At 39.7% G+C, this 23,612-nt stretch overlaps 1 protein-coding gene, 1 long non-coding RNA gene and 1 other non-coding gene across 3 annotated transcripts in view; 1 reads left to right on the forward strand and 2 right to left on the reverse strand.

The window, feature by feature from the left end:
• Window positions 1–999: 999 nt before the first annotated feature.
• Ttc14 (tetratricopeptide repeat domain 14) lies at window positions 1,000–10,427 on the reverse strand. The gene is made up of 12 exons (XM_048429898.3): window positions 9,988–10,427; window positions 9,369–9,493; window positions 9,066–9,265; window positions 7,833–7,917; window positions 7,586–7,715; window positions 7,216–7,371; window positions 6,787–6,858; window positions 6,258–6,377; window positions 6,037–6,159; window positions 4,122–4,239; window positions 3,097–3,206; window positions 1,000–2,360 (listed from the first exon to the last, which is right to left on the reverse strand). The coding sequence occupies exons 1-12, from the start codon at window positions 10,143–10,145 to the stop codon at window positions 1,442–1,444; spliced, it is 2,316 nt and encodes a 771-aa protein (XP_048285855.3). The 5' UTR covers window positions 10,146–10,427; the 3' UTR covers window positions 1,000–1,441.
• Window positions 8,434–8,537, reverse strand: LOC125397532 (U6 spliceosomal RNA). The gene has a single exon (XR_007231083.3). It is a non-coding gene; the product is annotated as a U6 spliceosomal RNA (small nuclear RNA).
• Window positions 10,428–10,880: 453 nt separating the features above from the next.
• Window positions 10,881–23,612, forward strand: part of LOC148118838 (uncharacterized) — a 34,657-nt gene continuing 21,925 nt past the window's right edge. The window contains exons 1-2 of the long non-coding RNA XR_015735789.1: window positions 10,881–10,995; window positions 16,753–16,846. This is a non-coding gene — a long non-coding RNA (uncharacterized LOC148118838). The remainder of the gene's footprint in view (window positions 10,996–16,752; window positions 16,847–23,612) is intronic.

Below are 23,612 nucleotides of genomic sequence, written 5' to 3' on the forward strand. Positions count from 1 at the left end.
AGTAATAAGCCTGGGCAATAAGAGAAACAGTTTATAATTAATATAAGACTGCGTTTCTTTGGAACTGAACGGCTGCAGGATTGGGCAGGACAGAAACTACCATCTACAGTTGTGGATCCTATCCAATGACCAAGAAGAGATTAAAAGCTCATTGCCATTTACTTATTCTTTCTTTTTTTTGGTGCCTGTCCTGGAAGTAGCTCTGCTCTTGTAGACCAGGCTGACCTTGATTGAACTCACAGAGGTCCACCCGTCTCTGTCTCCTGAGGGCTGGAATTAAAGGTGTGTACCATCACCGCCTGGCGCTTATTTACACTTTCTAGAAAGTTAATTAAAGAGTATCAGTAAGTACAACAGCTATGATACCTACTAATATCTCCCAAGAGTCCACTATTCAATTTTTAGTAATTCGGAGATGTGTTTGTGTGTGTGTGGCTGTCAGAGGACACGCTTTGGGAGTCAGTTCTCTCCCGAGGCCTTGAGTTTTAGGATTGCACTCAGGTCATCTGTTTGGATAGCCTTTTATCTACTGAGACATCTCAGAGGCCTGGAATTGATTCTGTCCTTCGCTATGATTCAGAGAAAAGACATCAACAGAGAAGGTAATAGAGTAGACGAAGAGGGAACTTCAAGCCAGTCCTCCACTATTTAGAAACATGCCTACTGACTTCCCAAGCATTTGCGAGGTTAAGACAGAAGGCAACCAGATTCACAGGGTGCTTATCTGCTGCTATTTTTACTATCAGTTATTTTCTATTCTCATCTGTCTTGTCTATAATTCCCTAGGATTTTGTAAATACTTAAAGTTAAAATTTTTCTTATGAACATAACCATTAAGTAAAAATAATAATGGAGAAATAAGTAAAGCAGGCTCTGATTAACCAACTTTCATGGTCTTATTCTTAAGGTATTTTGTTAAAGCTGGGAAGAAAACAATTTTCTCAAACCATTTACATCAGGTGTTAGAGGTAAATCAAGTCATAATTTATCACTTAAAAATGAAATGATGCAAAAATTTTAATGCTTAAAACAAATGACTTAAAATAGTACCGTTGAAACATTTAGTCATAAAATATTTCCCCTCAGAAGCTAAGGGCTTTTTAACAAAAGAGAATAAAGTACTTTTTGATAAAACAATCCAACTGTTCAACGTAAACATATTTCTCTCCAACAGTGAAATATGATAGGCACAGGGTTCTCACAAACCCCAAACATGAAGAAACAAAGTGCTCAGAAATACCTTTAGGAGAAAAGCTTACACTGCCAGAGTAAGAGTTATGTTTGTACAGACCCACACTCCTGCAGTACTCACTATGACAAGGGGCTGATAACGGAAACTGAGAAACTTCTTGTAATTTGCTACAATTTTAGATCCAGAACCGTTTGTTAGATTAAAGCATACCCAAACTTCTGAAAATTTAGTGAAAATTTTCTAAAGAAATTATTTTTTTGGTTTATTTCCTTTTTCTTTCTCAAATTCTGCTATCTGATTAAATATATTGAGTAAATTCTGAGGTAAATTCTTCTTAGCTCTGTTTTCTGGCTGCTCTCTGCTATTCAGTGTCTCTTCCGGAGCCTCAGTTTTGTCGCCCTCCCCATAGCTGTCCTCCTTCTCATGTGCACGTTCTCCCTGACTTGTATTTAACTGGTATCTTGGCTCATGTCTACTGTCACGTGATCCAGAGTAAGTGTATTTTTTGTGTTTTTCAAGTGACTTCCAAGAGTAGTCTGAACTTGCTGGTGAAGTAGAGTACTTCACAGAACCCGGCTCCCACCTTCTAGAGTGATCTTTTCTTCCCTCTGTGTCCTTTTCACATCTCCTGTAACTAGATGCTTTCATCTTGTCCTCTGAATTCCTACAGAAAGAATCCAAGGAATTTCTCCTATTGGAGAAATATTTTTCTGATTTATATGGCTTTTCAGTTTTGCTACTACCTGCGTGGGTTTTACAGCTATTGTAGAAATCTCTCGCATCTTCAGACCTACCTCCCAAATCATCTGGCGCTTCAGCTGAAGATGTGAGAAGGCATCGCTCTTTCTCTTTTACCTGTGTGCTTGGACATTGTAACCTATCCTGTTTTTCCAGCAGTTTCTCCACTTCTTGTTTTTGATTAAGGAAAGATGCTGAAGTATTAGTTGGAACTGGGTAGCAGTCATCTTTCCTATTCTGATCTATGTGACTCGAAGATGTCTTAGACCAGTGCCTCTTTGAACTGCGAGAAGACTCTGAGCGATTCCTCTTACTTTTCTTATGCCTTTTGTGACTAGAAGAGGAAGAAGATGAGGAAGAAGAAACGGATTCATCAGCAGAAGAAACACTTGAAGAGGAAGATGATGATTTTCTTCTTTTCTTCTTTAGCCTTAAAAAAAGCAGTTAGCTCGTGTCAGTTAGGCATGTTAAGTACAAAAATGTTATTCAAATATCCTCAAGATTTGACTTTATTCTGTATCCCTTGAAGATGTTCTATAAGCTGTCACTCAGACATAATCTCAATCACTGCATTAAGTTTCACCATGAAGCATGACTTCTGAGAATGTCTATGGAGACAGGTGTCACTACAGGCAAACCCACTGCTTCTGAAAGACGCAGTGACTTTTCTCCATTGCTGATACCCTCCTGCACAGGTAAGAAGCAACCCGAGTTTCCTATCTGGGTCCCAGCAGTTTCATCATGTTTCCCTCAGCACTACTGACATTTTAGGGTCAATGGATTCTTCAGTGAAGGTAGGAGCAGACGCTGTCCTGTGCACTGCAGGACGTTTTAACTGTTCTCGACACACTAGATGCTAATATTTTTCCACAACTTACAATAACTACAGAACAAACCACCAGTCTAGGAACCACAGCTCCTCTTCTAAAAGTCTATATCCCAGGAACAGTTAAGTAATTTATTCTACATTTTAATCCTAATTTTTAAAAAGAATTCTAAGCTTAGACTGTGCTTAATTTCTTTCACAGACAAACACGTGGAACATATGCTTGCTAAGAATTATCACTTGAGATCCTTTTTTTTTACTTACTTTACCTCCATATGGCACTTTGGTTTCAACTCAGTAGTTTCTTTTAAGTTTAAAAATACTGAATATTATAGTTTACCTTTTCTCCTCTTTTAAGAGCTTACGCAACTTTTCTGCACTTGTTTCTATTTTCTTTGTTTTCTGCTTTTCTTCCTTTTCAGCTTGTTTTTCTCTTAATTCCAAAGATTTCTTTTAGAACCCAGATATCGGAAAAAACCACACGTTAAAAATAAATGCAGCAGGATATACAAAAAACAGTATTTAAAAGACCACCCCCCAACCAGAAGCCCAATTTAGTATAGACAAATCACCACACAGCCGGTATTAAACAAGTTATTTTTTCCAAATAAAAAAATTAATGACAAACGTTGGGCATTAATCATTTGAATGGCCAGAACAGTATTGAGGACCATATTGCAGATGGTATCCCAAGAAAAACAGGGAAACCATTGCAGTAGCACCAATGACCCAGAATGCAGGGAAGATAAAAAAAGATGAAAAATTATTTTTGAAAATTGAAAAATGTAAACAGGACACAAATTTTACAAATAAAATTCAAATAAGGACATTCCACAGAGGTGAATTGAGGGGAAAATCACCATGTTCAAATACAAACCATTTTAAAAATAGCACAGGCCAGTTGGATGCATGATTACATAAGAAATCATTTTCCAGTTTGTGGATGGGGATGAGCAGCACCAGATGTCACAGACACAGCAGCAATGGTCCAATTCAGAAGAAAATGCATGAGAAAACATCATCATCAGTATTACAGGAAAGGACAAGTGAAAAATGTCTACAAAGGTTTGCATAATTAGCTCAATTATACCAGCAATACTCATAATCTTATAACTACCCAGTAAGCTCTCTACAAAGGGGAGCAATCAAAATCACACACTGAATTTAAGCAGAGGCATTCTCTTACAGGGTATTTCTACTCTCGAGTACAAACAAAAAAGCAGATGTATTACAATGCAATGTCAAACCTAGTTAGGAAAAGCTATTCATTTTCCTAATAGTTCATCTAGTTTTTCCAAAAAGAATATGACATTTTGGCATTAATTTTAAGCATCATTAAATTTCAAAGAGGAAATAAAGAATCACCTGCATATACTTATGAAGTTTCTGCAAAGCATCCTCTGCATCTTTAAAAGTCTCATCCAAAGCCAAAGCTTTCTTATAGTAACTTTCAGCATTTAAAAACTTTTCTTCTTCTTCTAACCTATTAGGAAGATACAACATTTTGTAAAAAAAGAAAAAAAATATGTTTAGCAAATTATTTTCTAATTACCTACTCATGTGCTTACTTAGTAAAAAGACAACTTACATAAGATGATTTTTAAAAAGTAGTTATGAAGTTTTCTTTTCTATGGAAAAGTTTTCACTGGAAATCCATTAAATTTGGGAATTCACACACACAGTTGTAGACATCATTATAACTTACAATCATTATCATATAATCTACAAGTCTATGCTGTGAAAACCCAAATTAGAATGTTTGGGTGGGTGTGGTGACATGCATCTGCTATCCCAGCGCTTGGGAGGCAAAGTGGGAGAAAGTTACCCTGGCTAATATGATCTAAATAGCAAGTTCCAGGTCAGCCAGGGCAACACAGAACAAGGAAGTTTGGATATAGGGCAATGAAAGAACTTGACAAAGTACTTCTGTAGGAAGGAAAAAATCATCACTGCAAAAGAAATGGGATTACTTTTTTGTCGTAGACTGAGGGACAAGTAACAACATGACTAACGCCTGTGGTGCGGATAACTAGTTCATGCAGCCACTCGCTCAGCTAAAAGACACCAACACTCCAAGAATAAGACAGCCTCATTTCCGTGGTACTAGTCATTTACTTGGTAACAATGAAAAATCTTTTCCAGTCACTAACCGAAATCTCATTAATTTGGAACTTGTGGGCATTCTCATCCTACAAATACTTGGAAGGAATGCTCATCGCAGCAAGAATGGCCAGGCAGAAGATATATGATATAGACGAGATCAAACGTTCTTCAGTAATAGCAGAGAGGGCTAGGGATGCAGCTACTGTCACAGCGCTTGCCTGGCATGTTTGAGATACTCTGGATTCCATTCCCAGTGTTACAAAAGAAAAGCTGCATGATGATGCTATCAAAACATTTTATGGCTTTTAGTTATTAAGGCTGACTACTGTCTATCTGAACATGGCCATGAATGAAGTTATCTAAGAGTTCTGAGAACTTGTGAGAAAACTCCAAGTCAGTAACCCTGTTCCTCTGTACCAGGGATTTGTTATTAACATGTGCTTCCATGCCCCTCCCAGGAGTAGTTCATAGGAGTGGGTTTACGTCAGACTTCCCGTTGCTTCTTTTGTTATTGAAAATGTTTTCAAACATGGATTGCCCTAGTGACTGTACACAACCTAAACTCATACGACCCTGCCTATCTCTCAAAATACCCTCAGATTATAAACTGTCTGATACTCTGAATAAAGCTGGCTCTTGCACGAGACATTAGCCTGCCTCAATTTTAGGCTCCACTCTCCCATGTTCAGGCCACCAACTAGAGTGGCAACACTGCCAAATACTTCTAACTCCACATTTAATCTGAAATTGTGGGGTTTACCAGACAGAGTAGAGCTACAAGCTGAATATAATAGCAGAGTCTTAATCACAATTTACTAGAAATCACTCAACTCATATCTACAATATTATATACTATTACAATAAAAAGATTTAAAAATTAAATCCTTCATTAGAACAAAATCTTTTGGTATATACTCTGGACTAGGACACTTACTTATTCTCTTATAATTTTTAATTTAAATTTCTATATAAAAAAACATACATTCAGAGCAATTAACCACAAGTATCTCCAGACAGACAGACACACACTCCCACTCACCCTCAAAGAGGCAGGAAAAAGGGACCAAAGGCCACCCGCCCCACCCAGAACTGAAATAGAGTACTTTGAGTTACATGGCACTACAGGAGTTGGCTGCACATCGGACTTTACTATTACTAAATGAAATCCCATACTTACTGCCCTCCCCTTTCTACAAGAGTCTGGCAGAGGTATTTTCTTGCATTCCTGTGAGTTGGGCAGTTTTCTAATGCTAGCTCAAAATCTTCTATTGCTTTGTTTAGACTTCCTTTTGTTGCATATCTAGAGACATTAAACAAAATTAGAAAAATTTAATGTTGTGACCTACTTAAACATTTCACATTCTTAAAAATATTCCTTAAAATCCAAAATTAACTTACAATGCTCCACGAGCTACCAGAGCTTCCACATTTTGTTTGTCTATTTCCAGAGCTTTATTGTATTCGTTCATAGCATCCACATGTCGTCCAACCTTAAAATAATCGACCCCAATCTTCACACTGAAAACACATTTATAAAACACTGAAAATATTTCACAAAGTAACTAATATATAAAATGTTAGTACAGATGATTATTAAAAGAAAATGCCTTTAAATTGGACAAATACTTAGTTTTCAAATTATTCTTAGTATACTTAAAAAGCACCCTGCGTTTCTTGATTCTCATAGTAAATATTTATGAAACTTAGATATCAAGACACTAATTCTTTCTGGAAAACAATTTTGAGTAAAACTTAACTCTGATAAGATGTCAATGTTAAAACCAATATAATATCTATACAAATAATGCCCAAAGTTTTTCATGCATTTCTTAACACAGTCTAGTTTTAATGGTGATGAAAGAATGCATGCCCGACCAGAACTCTCACATTGGGTAGCTGCTACTGTTAGACAAAACAACCTCCATACCATTTTAAAGCCCAAGATGCTGACTGCTTCTTTCTTAAAGCCAAAGCAAAGTCATCTTCAGAGAAATTTTTGCTGGGAATGAAAATGAGAGTCAATAAACACTTTAAAAGTACAGTTCATTCTATCTCTGATAGAGATTCAACAGTGAAATGGTGACTATCAAGCAGAAAATTTGTAACTGTCAGCTATGACTATTACTGGTAGGCAGTACTGCTCTTAAGCATATACACAAGTTTCTGTACCCTTCTCTACTTGTCATATGGCACATCCCCATCATTGCTTAGGCCAGACCAGGAGCAGATAGAACTGCTTAGTTTAGCCAATCTTCAGCACATTCTTGTTGCTATGGTCAAATATGTTCTCCAGCTATTCAGCTTCTGAGCTAGTCCATTCCCCTTACCACGTAAGAGAATGCAGTTCTACTTTTACCTTTGCAGGCCTCTCATTAATGATGGTGGATGAGATTCATCTATTCCTAGTTTCTCTAGAAGGAATTCAACTACTCCTGGATTAACAAATCCCAGAGAACTCTGCATGATATTTTCATAGGACTCCAAAGAATTACTATTTAGTTCAACACTCCTCCTTAAGGGGAAAAAAAAGTCAGAAACACAAACACATGAGCATAACAATTAGCAAACCCTGCTTCTACTAAAGACATTACTATATGAGGTTTAAATACTAATATTTTTTGTACACCAAGCCTACAATAATAAGGTTTATAAAAAGAAAACCCCACTTAACAATAAAAAAATTATAGTTCTACTTTGTTAGGAGTACATAAAAGGTAAATAAATACCTGTAGTACAAAGGTAGCTCTTCAGAAGTCATCACACCTAGTTTAATGCCAGATAGGTGTGGTGGAAGAGACGAGCTGTACAGAGAGACTGCAAGCTTCTCGTGGTATCTGTCAATATCCTTGATTCCAGCTTTAAGAAAAATGACATAGTAAAAAAGTGAAAACAAAAATAAGCTTTTCAAACATTACCTTCTTATATATTCAACATTAATTTGATAATTTTAATTAGTATGTTGAAACTGATCACCTCGAATTATGTCACCAGTTTGGTAATACGATAAGGGATCTCCATGGTTACTGTGAGAAGGCACATCTCTTAAGGGACAAAGAGCCTGCAAAGAGAAGTATTTGAAAACACCATACATTTCACTCTTAGACAAGAACAGTAGCTCCTTTTACCTTAGCTTTTCACTATGACTGGGTAAATCTTCACATGAAAATTAATAACACTAAAGTCTAACATTATTTTATTTTTAATGAATGCATAATTATACATGTTTACAGGGTACAATTATATATTTACAGGGTGGCAAATCAAAACACATATGCAGTGTATAATTATCCTACTATCTTAGTGTAATAGGAATACAACATTTCTTTGTGTTTATCTTCGAACTTTCTCATTATAAACTTCAGTCACAGTACTGTGTAGAACATTTTTCCCCTATCTAATTTCACGAAAGATAGGGTCTTTCAGTCCCATTCATTTTGCCACAGATGGCATAGTGTCATTCATTTTGACAGCTTTATGCATTTACATAAATGCATACATGTCAGCTACGTAAATTTAACATCTGTAGTTACAATTTGTATCCAAACACAAAGTTTGTCTTCTAGGTTTTTTTTTTTTAAATATGGAATGCACGAATTTGCGTGTCATCCTTGTGCAGGGGCCCTGCGAATCTTCTCTGTATCATTCCAATTTTAGTATATGTGCTGCCAAAGCGAGCACTGTTTTCTAGTTTTAAGAGTCAAAAAAGATAACAAAGTTATTTCCATTTGCAAAATGAAATGTGAATTCTCCTTAAGTTTTGTAGCTCTTCCTTTTCAGAGGTGTGACACAGCACTAGCAATGGTTTTAAATGGAAGTATTCTAAATGGAGGCAAACTATTTTGTCACAGCGGAAGAAACCTGTACCTTGATTGTGAATATATCATAGGAAGCTTTTTCTAAATTACTCACATGCACACACCTAATGTCCAACTACTAAGCATCCGTTTAAGCAGAAGATAAATGTCCACAATTCCAATAGACATCATCTTATCAACTAATAGAGCTCTATGATTTTAAGAAAGGAACTGACCTGCGACCAGAGTCCCCCAAATCCTAAAAAAACCAACAAAAAACAAAAACAACAAAATAAAACAAAAACAACAAAAAATTGGAGGAAATGTAACACTAGTACTTGTTTTTAGAGACAGGGTTTCAGAAACCAGCCAGCCTCTGCCTAAGTACATTCATTTCTGAACGAGAACTTACTGTGATCTCTAAGTGAGATATGTCCCTCATGATGCCACTTCCCAAACAGATCAACACCATGAAAAAACCGAACTCTCGAATAGAGCTGATTCTTCCAATCACTATATCGCCACGTTCAATATCTCGGAAAAACAGCTCTCTTCGGTCCAGGCCTGGGATCTCCATGAACTGCTCTAATGGTGGCATGACTGCATAATGATCTGGGAAAAGAAATTCAAAATCATCACAATAATGTCGACTTCCCTCTCCTTCGCTATACTGCCGAGAACCAAACCATCTTGAAAGCTCTACAGACTAACTTACTGTCATTGTCGTCATGCACTTCAGAGGACGTAGGCGCATCTGATTTCCAAGACAGTGCAAAAAGCAGGTCTGCTTTTTTGGAGATGAATTTTTGTATTTCTATGTTGTCAACTCTCTTCTCTTTCCTTAAAAGGGAAGGCGAGGGATTAAAATTGTTTTACAATCCAAGCTCGTGCTAGTGGCTTTCATCACCCAACCCTCCCCAGAGTTCCATTCAGGCTGTATCTCTGGAGGGAGTTTAATTTATTTTAATTCTTTTGGCTTTTCAATTGGTATTTATTTAGTGTACATGTGTGGCGTCTATATGCCTCTGTGCAACTGGGGTCATAGGACAACTCTGGGGACTCCCCTCCTACCACGTGAGTCTTGGGAATCGAGCTCAGGTCTGGAAGTCTGACGGCAAGTGACTTTACCCACTGAGCTCTAGAAGAAGTTTGAAGCCCATTCTCCCACGGTCGCCACTTGGAAATGGGGGCGGGGAGGCTTTGAAAGCTTTGCCAGCGGTTCAGAGGGAGCAAGCCGGCTTTTTTTTGCCAGGGGCCAGGGCTGGGCCATACACCCCGGACTCCTGCTCTGCACTGGCCTGCGCACGGCCCGGCCCAAGTCACGGTCCCAGTACCTGCCAGCTCCCTGAGGAGGTGCCGCGCCGCGGGCGGGCTCGGCCGCCGTGCCCAGGAGGCTCCGGAAGTGCGGGTTGTCTTGCTGCTCACTCCGCAGCAGCGACAGCAACGCCGGGCCGTGACAGCCCAGCGACTGTCGCAGCAAGTCACGGTCCATGGCCAGCCCGCCGGGATCCGGCTCCCGCAGGCCGAGAGACTCGGCCGCGCCACGGTAACCTCCCGGAAGCGTTCTCTGCGGCGGGCTACCACTGTCTCGCGAGACTCAGCGGGACTACGGAAAGCCGAAGGAAACGCGAAGCGTGTCTGGCTCAGAAGGCGGGGTAGGTGTTGAGCTGTGCCTAGTGGGAACGCTTGCCTTAAGCTTGTGCGTCATGACACGTCACGTCCCTAGGTCCGCACGGCTCGAGATCGGGTCTGCGGTATAGAGTCACCCCACGCCTCCGAGTGCAGTGGGCGCAACGGGTTGCTGAGCAGCTGCGGAGGGAGGTTCCCTCAGCGCCGTCAGCTTGGGGGCGGGGCCGGAGTGGGGGCGGGGGCGTGGCCAGGGCGGGACAGGGAACGGGGGCGGGGCTGGGGCGGGACAGAGAACGGGAGCGAGGACAGGGCAGGGCAGGGACAGGGATAGGGCGGAGCGGAGAATAAGGCGGGGACAGGGCGGAGCGGAGTACGGGACAGGGCGGAGCGGGGTACGGGTACGAGGCGGGGCAGGGACGGGGACAGGGCGGAGCGGAGAACGGGGGGGGGCTGGGTAAGGGCGGGGCAGGGAACGGGGGCGGGGACAGGGCGGGGCAGGGACGGGGACAGGGCGGAGCGGAGAACGGGGGCTGGGTAAGGGCGGGGCAAGGAACGGGGGCGGGGACAGGGCGGGGCGCTGTCTTGCGTGTTCCATCGGTCCAGCAGGTGTTCCGATGCCCTCCTGGTGCCATAACTGTGCCAAGTCGGCGGTTCCAGGAAAGGTGCATGGTGCTGAAGAAAGACCGGGACCTACCATGACGTAGCAGCTGGAGGTGTGTCCACCACGTACATCACTGTCTAACTCAAGCCGGGTTAGCGTTAAAGTTCCACGCGCAGGGCCGGGGCTTGCTGCCTCTGCTTATGCCGGCCTCCCCCTGTAACAGCAGGCAGCAAAGACTAATTCGTTCTTCACCTAAGACTCACACCCACCGCGGAGGGCCAGGCCTTTTATAGCTACAGGCGTTCTGAATTCATTTCTTCTGCAATAAGTACCTTATTTTGAAAGGGACAGAACACTGAATATTTGACCGATGCACAAGGGGTAAAGATGGGGTGAGAGGATTAGCTCCAGGGTTTTCAGGACGGCAGCCAAGGGCTCTATTACTGAACTGCAACCCGGCTTACAATTTTTTAATAAAACTCCAGGAAACTTTTAAGGAATATGAATAATTTAAGGAACTAGGGGAGCAGTGGAGGGGACACAAGTTGTGAAGGAAATTGCTGAGTATCCCAAACAGATTTTCAGTATCTGGTTTCTAGGAGTACTTTTATTGTGGTTTCAAATTTTCATTTCTTACTAAACACATATGTTTATCCTCTAACAAACACCCTAGAGTACTGGTTCAAGACTAATCTGTACCACACAGAGAGACCTTATCTCAAGACAAAACAAAAACAATTCTTTAGTTACAAGCCATCAATTCACTTATTTTAGATAAAGGAATAAAAAGGATTTTTTTTCAAGAAAAAAATGAGGACAGTTCGAGAACTTCAGATTTACTATAAAAGTTTAATAATCAAGACAGTTTTCTAAAGGTACAAGAATAGACAGTTCGACGCCACTGACTGATGAGCCCGGAAATACAATTCTATAAACAACATCAACTGATATATGAAAATGAAGATAATCAGTTGAGAAAGATGATGTTTTCAACAAATTGTACTTCAATAAAGAACATTCACGTGCAATTTTAAAGAAAGAATTCTACATACAGATTTACCATTTTCAAATAAATTCAAGTGGATCATGGATCACTTTGTGGAAGCCCAAGAAGATAACACAGGAGAAAACACAGCCCATATTGGCTTTAGTCAGCACACCAAAGGCATGATCCACGGAGAAACAGTGACAAGGTAGACCTTACTGGAATGAGCTTCTTTGGGCCAGGAGGGATGTCTCAAGCAGTTGAGAGCTCTTGTTGCTCTTGCAGAGAACACCAGATTCTGTTATCTCATCTACATCATGGCTCACAATCACCTGTATCAGTTCCAGGGGAACATAATGTCTCTTTCTGACTTTCAGGGTCACCACCAGGCACACATTCAGTGCAAGTATACAAATACAGACATTAATACATATAAAAATCTAAAAATTAAAATGTTTTAACTTACAAAAGATTCCATTCAAAGAATGAAAAGTGAATCTGTAAACCTGCAGAGAATGCAAACAAAGGCATAGACAAAGAATTCTTAAAATAATGATGAGAAAGCCAAAAATTTACAAATGAGCCAGACATTGACAGTGTGTCTGTGACCAAGAAGATATACAGAAGACAAATGCACATATGAAAACATGTACTACATCATATGCTATCAGGGAAATGCAAATTAAAATCACAATGAGGTACTGTCACAAGCTTGTTAGACTAGAATCCAGAACATTGGCAATACCAATGTGATAATATGAAGCAATAGAATTCTCCACTTGTGGGTGTGAATCCTAAATGGTACAACCACTTGAGGAAAGCTCTAGTGCTTTTGCAAAAATTAAAACATTATTGCCATAAAGACCCAGTGGTTACACTGAGCTTACCTTGGTAGCTGAAAACTTACACATTTTTAATCATATTTGTCAAAAATTAGGCACTAAGATGTCTTCCCATGGGTGAGCAGATAAACTATGGTATCATTAGGCAATAGGATACTTATTATTTAGCATTAAGGAGAAATTAGTCACCAAGTCATGAGAAGAAATTGAGGAAAGTTAAATACATACTAATGAGTGAAAGAAGCAAATCAGAAAAGGTTATTTACTGAATTATCCCAACTAATGATAATCTCTGAAAGAAAAAACCATGTAGACAGCAAAGAATTCTTTGGTTATCAGGACTTCGGGGAAGGGAGAAAGAATAGACAGCCCATGGAACATTTGTTTAGGGCAGTGAAACTGCTCTGTAGGCTGGTGTGATGGTGTTATGTGAGCCACTGGGGGCTTGACAAGGAAACTAGGCAAAGGAGAAAGGAGCCTATGTCTTTTCCTTGTTTCAGTGTTTGAACTGGGACATCTAATTTCATCTTCTCCTCCCTTCAGAGTAGAATCTGAATCATTCATTTGCCTACAAATTTCAAGATGTCATCATTTTGCACTGCTGTATAGTACTCCATTGTGTAACTGTACCACATTTTCTTTATCCATTCTTTGGTTGAGGGGCATCTAAATTGTTTATAGGCTCTGTCTATTACAAGTAATGCTGCTATGAACTTAGTTGAGCTCATGTCCTTGTGGTATGATTGAGCATCCTTTGGGTATATACCCAACAGCAGTATTGTTAGGTCTTGAGGTAGATTGCAGAAGGAATGAATCTAGAAAAAAAATCATATTGAGTGAGATAACACAGACCCAGAAAGACAAATATAATATGTACTCACTCATAAGTGATTTTTAGACATAAGGAAAAGAAAATCAGCCTATAGGCCACAACCCCAGAGAACTAGACAGCAAAGAGGACCTTAAAAGAGACATGCATGTATCTAACCTACATGGGAAGTAGAAAAAAGACAAGATCTGCTGAGTAAATTGGGAGCATGGGGGTCATAGGAGAGGGTAGAGGGGAAGAGAGGAGGAAGGGAGGGAGGTGTAGAAAAATATGTAGCTCAATAAAAACAATATAAAAGAAAAAAAAAGAATTTGAATCATTGACAGCTCATTCTCAGTCCTGTGGACACAGACTAACTTCACTGGGTCTAAAGCTTGCATATGTTATATCGCAGATTTCTCAATCCCTTTAACTGCCATAGTTGCGTATCATGTGAGGCAGTTCTTCATTTTATATAGTATATATGAATCTATCTATCTATCTATCTATCTATCTATCTATCTATCTATCTATCTATCTATCTATCTATCATCTTCAATCCCCAAACACTTGTTTCTGTTATTAGCTAGTAATTCCAACTATAAGCCACATGATAAAGATCGGTACGTCTTCATTTATTCCAATAGTCCCTGTTTGTAAAGGATTCTAACCTTCTTTTCCTATATCAGAACACTTCTCTTATAGAAAGGACATTTTTGTCAGTTTAATCCACTTGAGGGCGCTATAAGATCACTATAGTATCCAACTGTGCGTCCATATTCAAGAAAAGCGCAGCAACTAAACATGGACTCAGGGATGGAGACCTATGACTTTTTAGGACAACGGTCTTTAAAGCTGCCTCCATCTTCTAGTGACTGGTGAAGATTTTTGAGGATATTATTTTAATGCAAACAAATCAATACTCTATTGTTCATCATTGCTTATCTTAGTATTTTTTGAAGTTTTACTTGTTGACTTTTCCTTCCTAGAGTAATATTCACTGGTTTTTGTTTTCATCTAGGCTGAGTAATAATGAACAGTAATTATTCATAGCTCCAAGGCACGGGAGCAGAATATTGGCATATTTATATATGACTTATAGGTGACACACGTATCACTTCTGGGGAGGAATAGGGCCTGCACTCCAGAGATGTCCAGTACTTGGCCATATGATGTGACTCTTTGTAACCCTTTGTAATACAATCCTTGTATGATATGATATATGTGATACTCTTGGGAGTGTACAGTGCTTGACTGTATGATGTGACTTTGACTCTTGTCTACTCTCTCTCTATATATCTCTTTCAGTCTGGCTTTACTCTGTTAAGGCAGTGGCTGAAAACAGCTTCTTTATTAACCAATAGCAATGAAACATATTTGCATTTTACATCACCTCCCTTTTCTGTTTTAACTTTAACACAGCAAGATACATATAAAAAACAGGTATCATGCAAGAATTATAGTTCCAATATTTATATCTACTTTATATTTTATCATAACTAAGAAAAACTATAACTATTCTTCAACTCCATCAAAGACTACAGAAGGATATAATATTACCTAGGTAAATGGGAAGTGCATTGTAACTTCCAAAACTCTGGAATTGACAGACATCTTACTGCCTGGACAGTCATCCAAAGTTCTTCTGTAACATTGTGGGCACCCATCTTCAGTCTACTGGCCCATAGTATTCAATAGATTTTTCCATGAAGCAGGAAATTTCAAAAACAGTTCCACCTATATTGGCAGTTTGTCAGTCACTTTCTTCTGTGTTCTACAGAATGTCTGGCAGACTCTTTCATGAAGCAGGAACTGCTAAGGACTGTCTCACCTTCTTTAGGCAGCTTCAGAAGACATTTTTCTTAGGCCCTGAAAGTCCAGTTCAGTAAATCTGTTCAGGCAAGAGCAGTTTCTTGCCCAAATGGCTAACAAACTCCACGAGGAGCTTCTTCGATGCCCATCATCCTCTTGAAGTAGATTGGTGCTGACAGGAGCAGATATGTCTCACTGCCATGAAAAGTCCTAAGTTCTTAAAACATTTTAAATGCCATATTCTGTAGTCTTTGAAAGATCTGAAGAATATCTATCCATCTGAAATACATCTCTGTACATTTAGAAAACCTAGCTAACATGACTACAAACTTGACTATCTATTAACCTATATTTCTTAATTATCCATTACATTTTTAAATGAGCTGTAAAACACAATACCTTAATCAAGAGCAGAAATATACATATAAGAAAATTGACCTAAAATTTCTATCAATAGACTAAGATCCATACCAATGCAAATCTCTACATCATATCTTCCCTTAAATGTAAGCACACATTTATAAATTTATATATTTGGGAATTTGGGTGTATTTTTTCTCCAAACTGCTTCCTGCTTTTTGTTGGGCAAAGTATTTTAGGGGTCTTTACAGAAACTTTTCAGGGAGTCTTGGTCCATCAAACCACATTAGTCTGAAAGGATTCTACAGGTTCTCATCCTCTGTAGAAACAAAAGAAGAACCTCTTTTCCAAAGCAGCAAATCTTTAAACCCAAGTTTTGAAGTCATGATACTTTTAAAATATATATGTTGGTTTACCTTAGCAGTTTATACAATGAAATGTCTCTTTGTACTTAGGTAATTCACAGTCAAAAAATTCAAAGAAAGCACAATAATATACATAATCCAGACTCTCTGTGAATATTTCATCTTTATGTGGCTTATTATGGTGGAATATAGTTGATTGCAGTGGCCCCAAATTGTTGGCTGCCCAGACTCAAAATAATCGCTCAGAAATCTGTATTAATTGCAATACTGTTTACTAACTCTGATATATTAAATTAATCCATTTCTATTAATTTGTATGTTGCCACTTAGCTTCCAAGTTCCAGTGGGCTCTGGTGGAGGTGTCTATCTCCTGTGGGTGGTTACATGGCTTCCTCTTGCCTCTATTTAGTCTCTCTCTTTCTATCTCTTTCAGCCTGGCTTTATTCTGTTAAGTCATTGGCTGAAAGCAGTTTCTTTATTAACCAATGGCAATAAAACATATTCATAGCATATATTAGCTCACACATCATTCATAAGAGATGGGAAAATTTTTTATAGGAGGTTAAATATGTCTTATTTATTAGGAAATAAAACTTTAAAGTTTATATTTCATGATTGTTAAGTATTTTTCTCTTAGACAAACCTAATAATCCCAATCAGACCGAATCAGTCTAAATTAAACTCCCATGTTTAATAGGGTGCTCCCAGGTGGCCCCAGGAAAACATGGAGAGGAGAAGAGAGAGAGAAGGGGAGAGCGAAATCCGGAGACCACATGTTCATTCTCTGAGAGGTAATTTTAGTAGCGTGTGGGAGTGGTCTTGACCCTTCCTGGGGAGGGGTCACCATTTGATGGGCTTTCTTGGAACTGGAGTTTGGACTGAGGCAACTCCTAGGGGAGGGAGTTTATGCCAGAAGCTGGGGTGAAGCTCCCAGCCAAACAATCCAGACTTTTGTATAAAAGGGTGTTATGGTGCTGAGGTGATGCTTTCGACCAAACAATTATATAAAATGAGAATATGAAGTTTAAGTGTTTCCAAAAGATTAAGAGTTTTAAAAACTATTACTATGAAACATGTACTTATCACAATGGGAATAGCTTTAGCCTAGGAGTCCTGGCTATATTTAGGGCAAGTCACATAATCACCCATGCCTTTTGTCACTCAAAATCCAAGGTGATGTATATGATAAACTTTGATATCTAAATATTAATAGTCTATACTCTGTTAAGAAATGAACTGTGTAAGTCTTTCATAAATTCTAAGCTGCTGCACTTTTCCCCCTATGAAATCATATGAAGCTGTTTTTCTATTATGTTATAGTGCTGGTAAGTGGGTTCCCACTGTTACTGATTTCTTTAAGTGAGTGAGATTTTCTGGTTCCTTTAGGTGAAGTTCAGGAAAGGCACCAACCACAGAAATTACAGTGAGAGATTGACTAGTTGCTGTTAGGAAATTTCAGTGTGGCAATTCTATACCACACATTTTGGGCATAGATCTTTAGTTTTAAATTTATGTGATTTCATACAGTCTCAGAATAAAATTGAAGTAAGTTTGGCCAACAATTTATACATACTTGGTATAGACTAGCAAAATTGAGTGGGCCCAATCTAGGTAGCACACTGATAATGTATTCGTGATAAAGTATCATTCCTGTGTGTACCAGAAACCATTTTTATTTTCAATATATTTTCTTATGGAAAGACAACACTTTAGTCAGAAGTTTGCTAGTGAGCCTGGAATGAAAACAAAGACAAAGAAATGAATGCAAAAGGAAAAAAGAAAAAACAAATGCTGTTTGCTATAGTGTGGTAATGAAAACTCAACCTGTCAGTGTTATCTCCTCTGTGTGGGTATCCTGCTGAGGGAATCAGGTTCTCTGCTCCCTCGGTATTCATGTATGATCAACATAATATGCATAGCATATACACATAACTGTTGATGTGCACATTTAAGAATTGCCTTCCAAGTTAGTTTTCAATATTTTGAATTTCTCAAGAATGGAAACCCAGAATACAAAACAAATGTAAACATAACTGCCCTAGCTGAATCTCTGATGGGAATGTAATTGAGAATTCAACTCAGTAATGCCTCTTCTTTATCATGTTCCTTTTCTGGCCTTCTGTTCACCTCCAGTGGTAACTGGATAGGTTTATAAGCTTTAGGGAACTCCTTAGTCTTATTAACAGATGACTGCTTCAGGCAGGCTTCTGTGTTATTGATGATGTTTCAGTGTGAGTTATGATCAGATGCTGACCATTCTCTTTGTTCACTCTTTATCCACTCTGGAAGTGTATATTTCCCAAACATTCTAGCCACAAATAGTGATTATTGTTCATTATTTTTTCTTTCCTAGCTTTGCTTCCTTAGAAGTTAATCTTGTTTCCAAGTTCAAGAGGACTCTATTGATTTCCCAAATGAATTCATCATAAAGTTCTTCATGTCCTGGCCTCTGTCCTGGCCTTAACTCTTGGTCCTTCCTATCAATCATCATTGAGATGTATTCACATGGGTTTTCTATTGATTTTAATTGCTCCTGTGTTTTTCATACCACACAGCTTTCATTGATAAATTTTCAGAAATATTCTCCCTTCATTTAACCTTATTTTCTTTTTGTCTCTATCTTAGCATAAGGGATATATTTCTTCTTTCTCTTAACACTCCATTTATTTCCATCATAATACCGATGATTATTATTTTCTTGATCATTTGTCCTCCTTATCAAAAATTTAAGAACTATGTAGCTGGGCAGTGGTGGTGCATGTCTTTAATCTCAGCACTTGGGAGGCAGAGGCAGGCAGATCTCTGTGAGTTCAAGGTCAGCTTGGTCTACAAGAACTAGTTCCAGGATAGGCACCAAAGCTACACAGAGAAACCCTGTCTCGAACTCCCGCCCCCAAAGATTAAGAACTATGAATGCATTTTGAGTTTGTGCTCAATAATTAGCTTAGTACATATATAGTACATATCACATGTGTAATAAATGTTTGAATGAATGGATGGCAATATGCAATATCCACAAGTATATTATTTATAATAAATTAGGGACATCTACCTTCCTTTATATGGCACATTTAAAAGGCTATCTAAAGGAATTAGACAGTGTGATTATAAAGACTTCAAGACAAAATAGTTTAGCTAGGTGGCAGGCTAAAGACCAATGGCGATGTATGTTGTGCTCCAGAGAAGTATTCCCTTCATATCTGAGAAGCTGGCCTTGTGTTCTGTTCAGGCCTCCAGCTGACTAGATGAGGCCAGCACACATGTGAAGGGCAATCTGCTTTTCTCAAAACGCATTGTTTAATGTTCATCTTATCTGCAAACACCCCCACCCCGAAGGGTCCAGAGTGATGTATAATCACCTGTGTGGACCCTGTGGCAGTCATTCCATGTGCCCTCTATTTCAGAGCTGGCTTGGAGCAGTGCACCCTAATGATGCTGAAATGTCTGAAGACTGCTATATGAGGAGTGTATGAGAAGCCAGGAACTGGCTAGACATTCTCTTTTGTTTGGTTTCCTGTGGGCCACCCTTGTTCATACTCAATATCATGTTGAGTTGGATCATTACTTCTTATAACAGAATTGTAATATTCTGTAGGTTTTAGTTTTTCGTTCCCTAAAAGTGCATTAAGTGCATTTGAAAGTCTTACCAGCAAAATTTCTAAGATTGGATTGTTTTTATTTTGCTATTTCTATATATAGAACTTAAGAATATCCCTTATTTTTCAGAATTGTTTCTGAAAAATAATACCCATGTTCCAGAAATCCCATTTTATATAGCATGTTGACTCCAAACTTCATTTGGTGAACTTGCCAGCATTGCTCCTATTTCGAGCAGCCTGGAGTTTTATTGTTAATTGTTGATTTCCCATCTGTGGCCACATTTCAACTGCTTTCTCAGACACTAAGGAAATAAAAATCCAGCATGTGAAGGAAGCTTTTAGCTCATACTTTCCTGTTATTTTTTTTCTGTGATTTTTTTTATTGCTAGATGATCCAGACTTTCTTCAGCTTCATCACTACCATGGAAACTTTCATGAATACAAGAGTTGTAATTAGTTTATTCTAATACTATCACAGCCAAATTATTCTAGATAACTCTAGACTCAGAATTCAGTGGTGAACAAATCATAGAACTATTTCTGTTTGACACAGAATAGTATATTCTTTGCTTTATGTCTAATATCCACTTATGAGTGAGTATATACCGTGTTTGTCTTTATGAGTCCAGGTTACCTCACTCAGGATGTTTTTTTCTAGTTCTATCCATTTGTCTGCAAATTTCTTGATGTCATTATTTTTGACACCTGAGTAGTACTCCATTGTGTAAATGTACCACATTATCTTTAACTGTTCTTCAGTTGAGGGGCATTTAGGTTGTTTCCAGGTTATGGCTATTACAAATGATGCTGCTATAAACATTGTTGAACAAGTGTCCTTGTGGTATGAGTGTGCATCCTTTGGGTGTATTCCCAGGAGAAGTATCACTGGGTCTTGAGGTAGATTGATTCTCCATTTTCTGAGAAATCAACTTACTGATATTCAAAGTGGCTGTACAAGTTTGCAATCCCACCAGCAATGAAGGAGAGTTTCCCTGACTCCACATTCTCTCCAACATAAGCTGTCCTCAGTATTTTTGACCTTAGTCATTCTGACAGGTGTTAAGATGATATCTCAGATTCGTTTTGATTTATATTTCCCTGATGGCTAAGTATGTTGATAATTTCATTAAATGCCTTTCAGCCATCTGAGATTCTTCTGTTGAAAATTCTCTGTTTAGATCTGTACCCCATTTTTAAATTGGATTATTTTATTTTTTTATGTTTAGTTTCTTGAGTTCTTTATAACTTTTGGAGATCATCCCTCTGTCTGGTGGCATTGAAGATCTTTTCCCAATCTGTAGGTGCTGTTTTGTCTTATTGACCATGTCCTTTGCTTTACAAAAGCTTCTCAGTTTCAGGAGGTCCCATTTATTGATTGTTGCTCTCAGTGTCTGTGCTAATGGTGTTATGTTTAGAAAGTGGTCTCCTGTGGTCATATGTTCAAGGCTACTTTCCACTTTCTCTTCTATCAGGTTCAATGTAACTAGTTTTGTGCTGATGGCCTTGATCCATTTGAACTTGAGTTTTGTGCATGGCAAAAGATGTGGCTCTATTTGTAATCTTTTACATGTTGACATCCAGTTATGCCAGCACCATTTGTTAAAGATGCTTTTCTTTTTACATTGTACCATTTTGGCTTCTTTGTCAAAAATCAGGTGGTCCTAGGTGTGTGGATTAATGTCAGGGTCTTCGATTCAATCCCATTGGTCCACATGTCCGTTTTTATGCCAATACCAAGCTGCTCCAGAGAGGCTAGGTAACAAGGAAGACCCTGAGAGCAACATATGGATCATCCTGGGAAGGGGAGTTAGATGAGATCTCCTGGGTAAACTGGTGGTGAGGGAGGTAGGGAAGTGGAGGGAATGGGAATGAGAATATGAAGGAATAGGATGGGCAAGGGGGAGGGGGATGGAGTGGGAGAGCAATGAAAGAGAGATCTTGATAGAGAGAGCCACTATGGAGTTAGGGAGAAACATGATGCTAGGGAAATCCCCAAGAATTCACAATAATGACCCAGCTAAACTACTAGCAGTAGTGGAAAGGGTGTCTGAACTGGCCTTCCTCTGCAGTCAGATTGGTGAGTATCCCAATGGTCTTCATGAAGCCTTCATCTAGCAACTGACAGAACCAAATGCAGAGATCCACAGCCAAGCACCAGGTTGAGCTCTAAGAATGCAATCAAAGAGAGGGAAGAGAGACTATATGAGCAAGAAAGGTCAAGATCATGATGGAGAAATCTACAGAGACAGCTGAACCAAGCTCGTGGAAGCCTATGAACTCTAGACTGACAGCTGTGGACCCTCCATGGGACTGAACTAGGCCTTCCATATGTGGAAGACAATGGTCAAGCTTGGCTGAAAGGCCCCTGGCAGTAAGACCAGGACCTATCCCTGGTGCATCAGCTAGCTATTTGGAACACATTCCTTATGGTGGGATGTCATTCTCAGCTTTAATGATGGAGGAGGGGCTTGATTCTGCCCCAACTTAATGTACCAGGATTTGTTGATTTCCCCATGGGAGCCCTTACCCATTGGGAGGAGTGGTTGGGGGGTGGCAAGGGAGTAGGAGGAAGGGCGGGGGAGAACTGTGGTTGCAATGTAAAAGGAAATTTAAGAAAGGGAGCCAGCAGGCAAGCTTCCTGCAGGTAGGCTGTTCCAACCTACATTGGTCAGACCCTGTAACCTACAAGTCCCACTCTGCCCCCATACCAAATTATCCCCCACAACTTCAAAGGATCTCTGACACACAGACTGTGACTGCACAGAATGGACCAAGAGGTGAGTAAATGACTTCACAGCTGGACAGCCCAGCTCTAGGCCCTAGACCACTGGGCAAAACCCTGGGCCCCTCCCCTACCTGCCTCAGCTTCACTAGCTGGCCAGCAGGCAAGCCTCCTGCAGGTAAGCTGATCCACCCTCCCCACTTCCCACTCCTGTCATTCAAGACCCACTAAGCTACTAGTCCCACTCCACCCCAAACCCACCCATTCCCCATGACCTCAGCAGCTTCCTGAGACACAGGCAGTGACTCCACAGAGTGGACCAAGAATGGCCCCTAAGACACAGACAGCAGCTGCAATGGTAGGTTCAAAAGAGGATCCCTGAGACACAGACACCCACTGCAAGGATTGGACCAAGAGGCAAAGACATTGCCCATACCACCTGGAGGAACAGATGGGCAGGCACGAATGAAAGAAAACATTCAACAATCTAAAAAGCAACATGGCATCACCAGAATCCAGTAATCATACAACAGGAAAACCTGAACAGCCTAACCCAGAAGAAGCAGAAGAAAACAACCTTAAATATAACTTTATGAAGATGATAGAGACCCTCAAAGAGGAAAAGAAAAATTCTCTAAAGAAATTGAGGAAGAGACAAAACAAAATATTGGGAGAAATCAATAAATCTCATAAAGAAATTCAGGAAAACAAACAGAAACCAATCAAATAAGTGAAGCAAAGAGTTCAAACAATTCAAGACTTAAAAACTGAAATAGAGTCAATAAAAAAACAAGAATTCCAGGGAAATTCTGGAAATGGAAAATCTAGGTAAGTGAACAGGAACTACAGATACAAGCATAATCAATAGGATACAAGAGATGGAAGAGAGAATCTCAGGTGTTGAAGATATGACAGAGGAAATAGATTCATCACTCAAAAAAAGTTAAATAACAAATTCTTAAAACATCCAGGAAAGAGCAGAGGGCCTTCTGTGGGGTGAGCTGGCTTCAGGCCCTGGCAGGGTCCCGGCTAGGAGGAGCTTGGGCGTTCCCCGACCCCATAGACGCCCAGGTCGCCCTGCAGTGCTGGCTACCCCCTCCCGCCTGCCATCCCGGCTCCCATCCAGCAGGGGCCCTGACTTCTAGCAGAGGACCATCGGTGGGGTGAGTTTGCTTCGGGCCGTGGCAGGGTCCTGGTGAGGAGGAGCTTGGGTGTTCCCCGACCCCATAGACGCCC

Source organism: Myodes glareolus, chromosome 20 (assembly GCF_982192425.1).
Source record: "Myodes glareolus chromosome 20, mMyoGla1.1, whole genome shotgun sequence".
Classification (NCBI taxonomy): Eukaryota; Metazoa; Chordata; class Mammalia; order Rodentia; family Cricetidae; genus Myodes; species Myodes glareolus.

What these genes read in the sequence shown, in the direction of transcription:
- Ttc14 (XM_048429898.3), bottom strand. Translation starts at nt 10,145, where the DNA reads ATGGACCGTGACTTGCTGCGACAGTCGCTGGGCTGTCACGGCCCGGCG. An exon ending in TATCTCACTTAGAGATCACA is followed by an intron (nt 7,918 to 9,065) that starts GTAAGTTCTCGT and finishes TTCTCTTTGCAG; the next exon opens with GCTCTTTGTCCCTTAAGAGA. An exon ending in TTAATGAGAGGCCTGCAAAG is followed by an intron (nt 6,859 to 7,215) that starts GTAAAAGTAGAA and finishes TTTCATTCCCAG; the next exon opens with CAAAAATTTCTCTGAAGATG.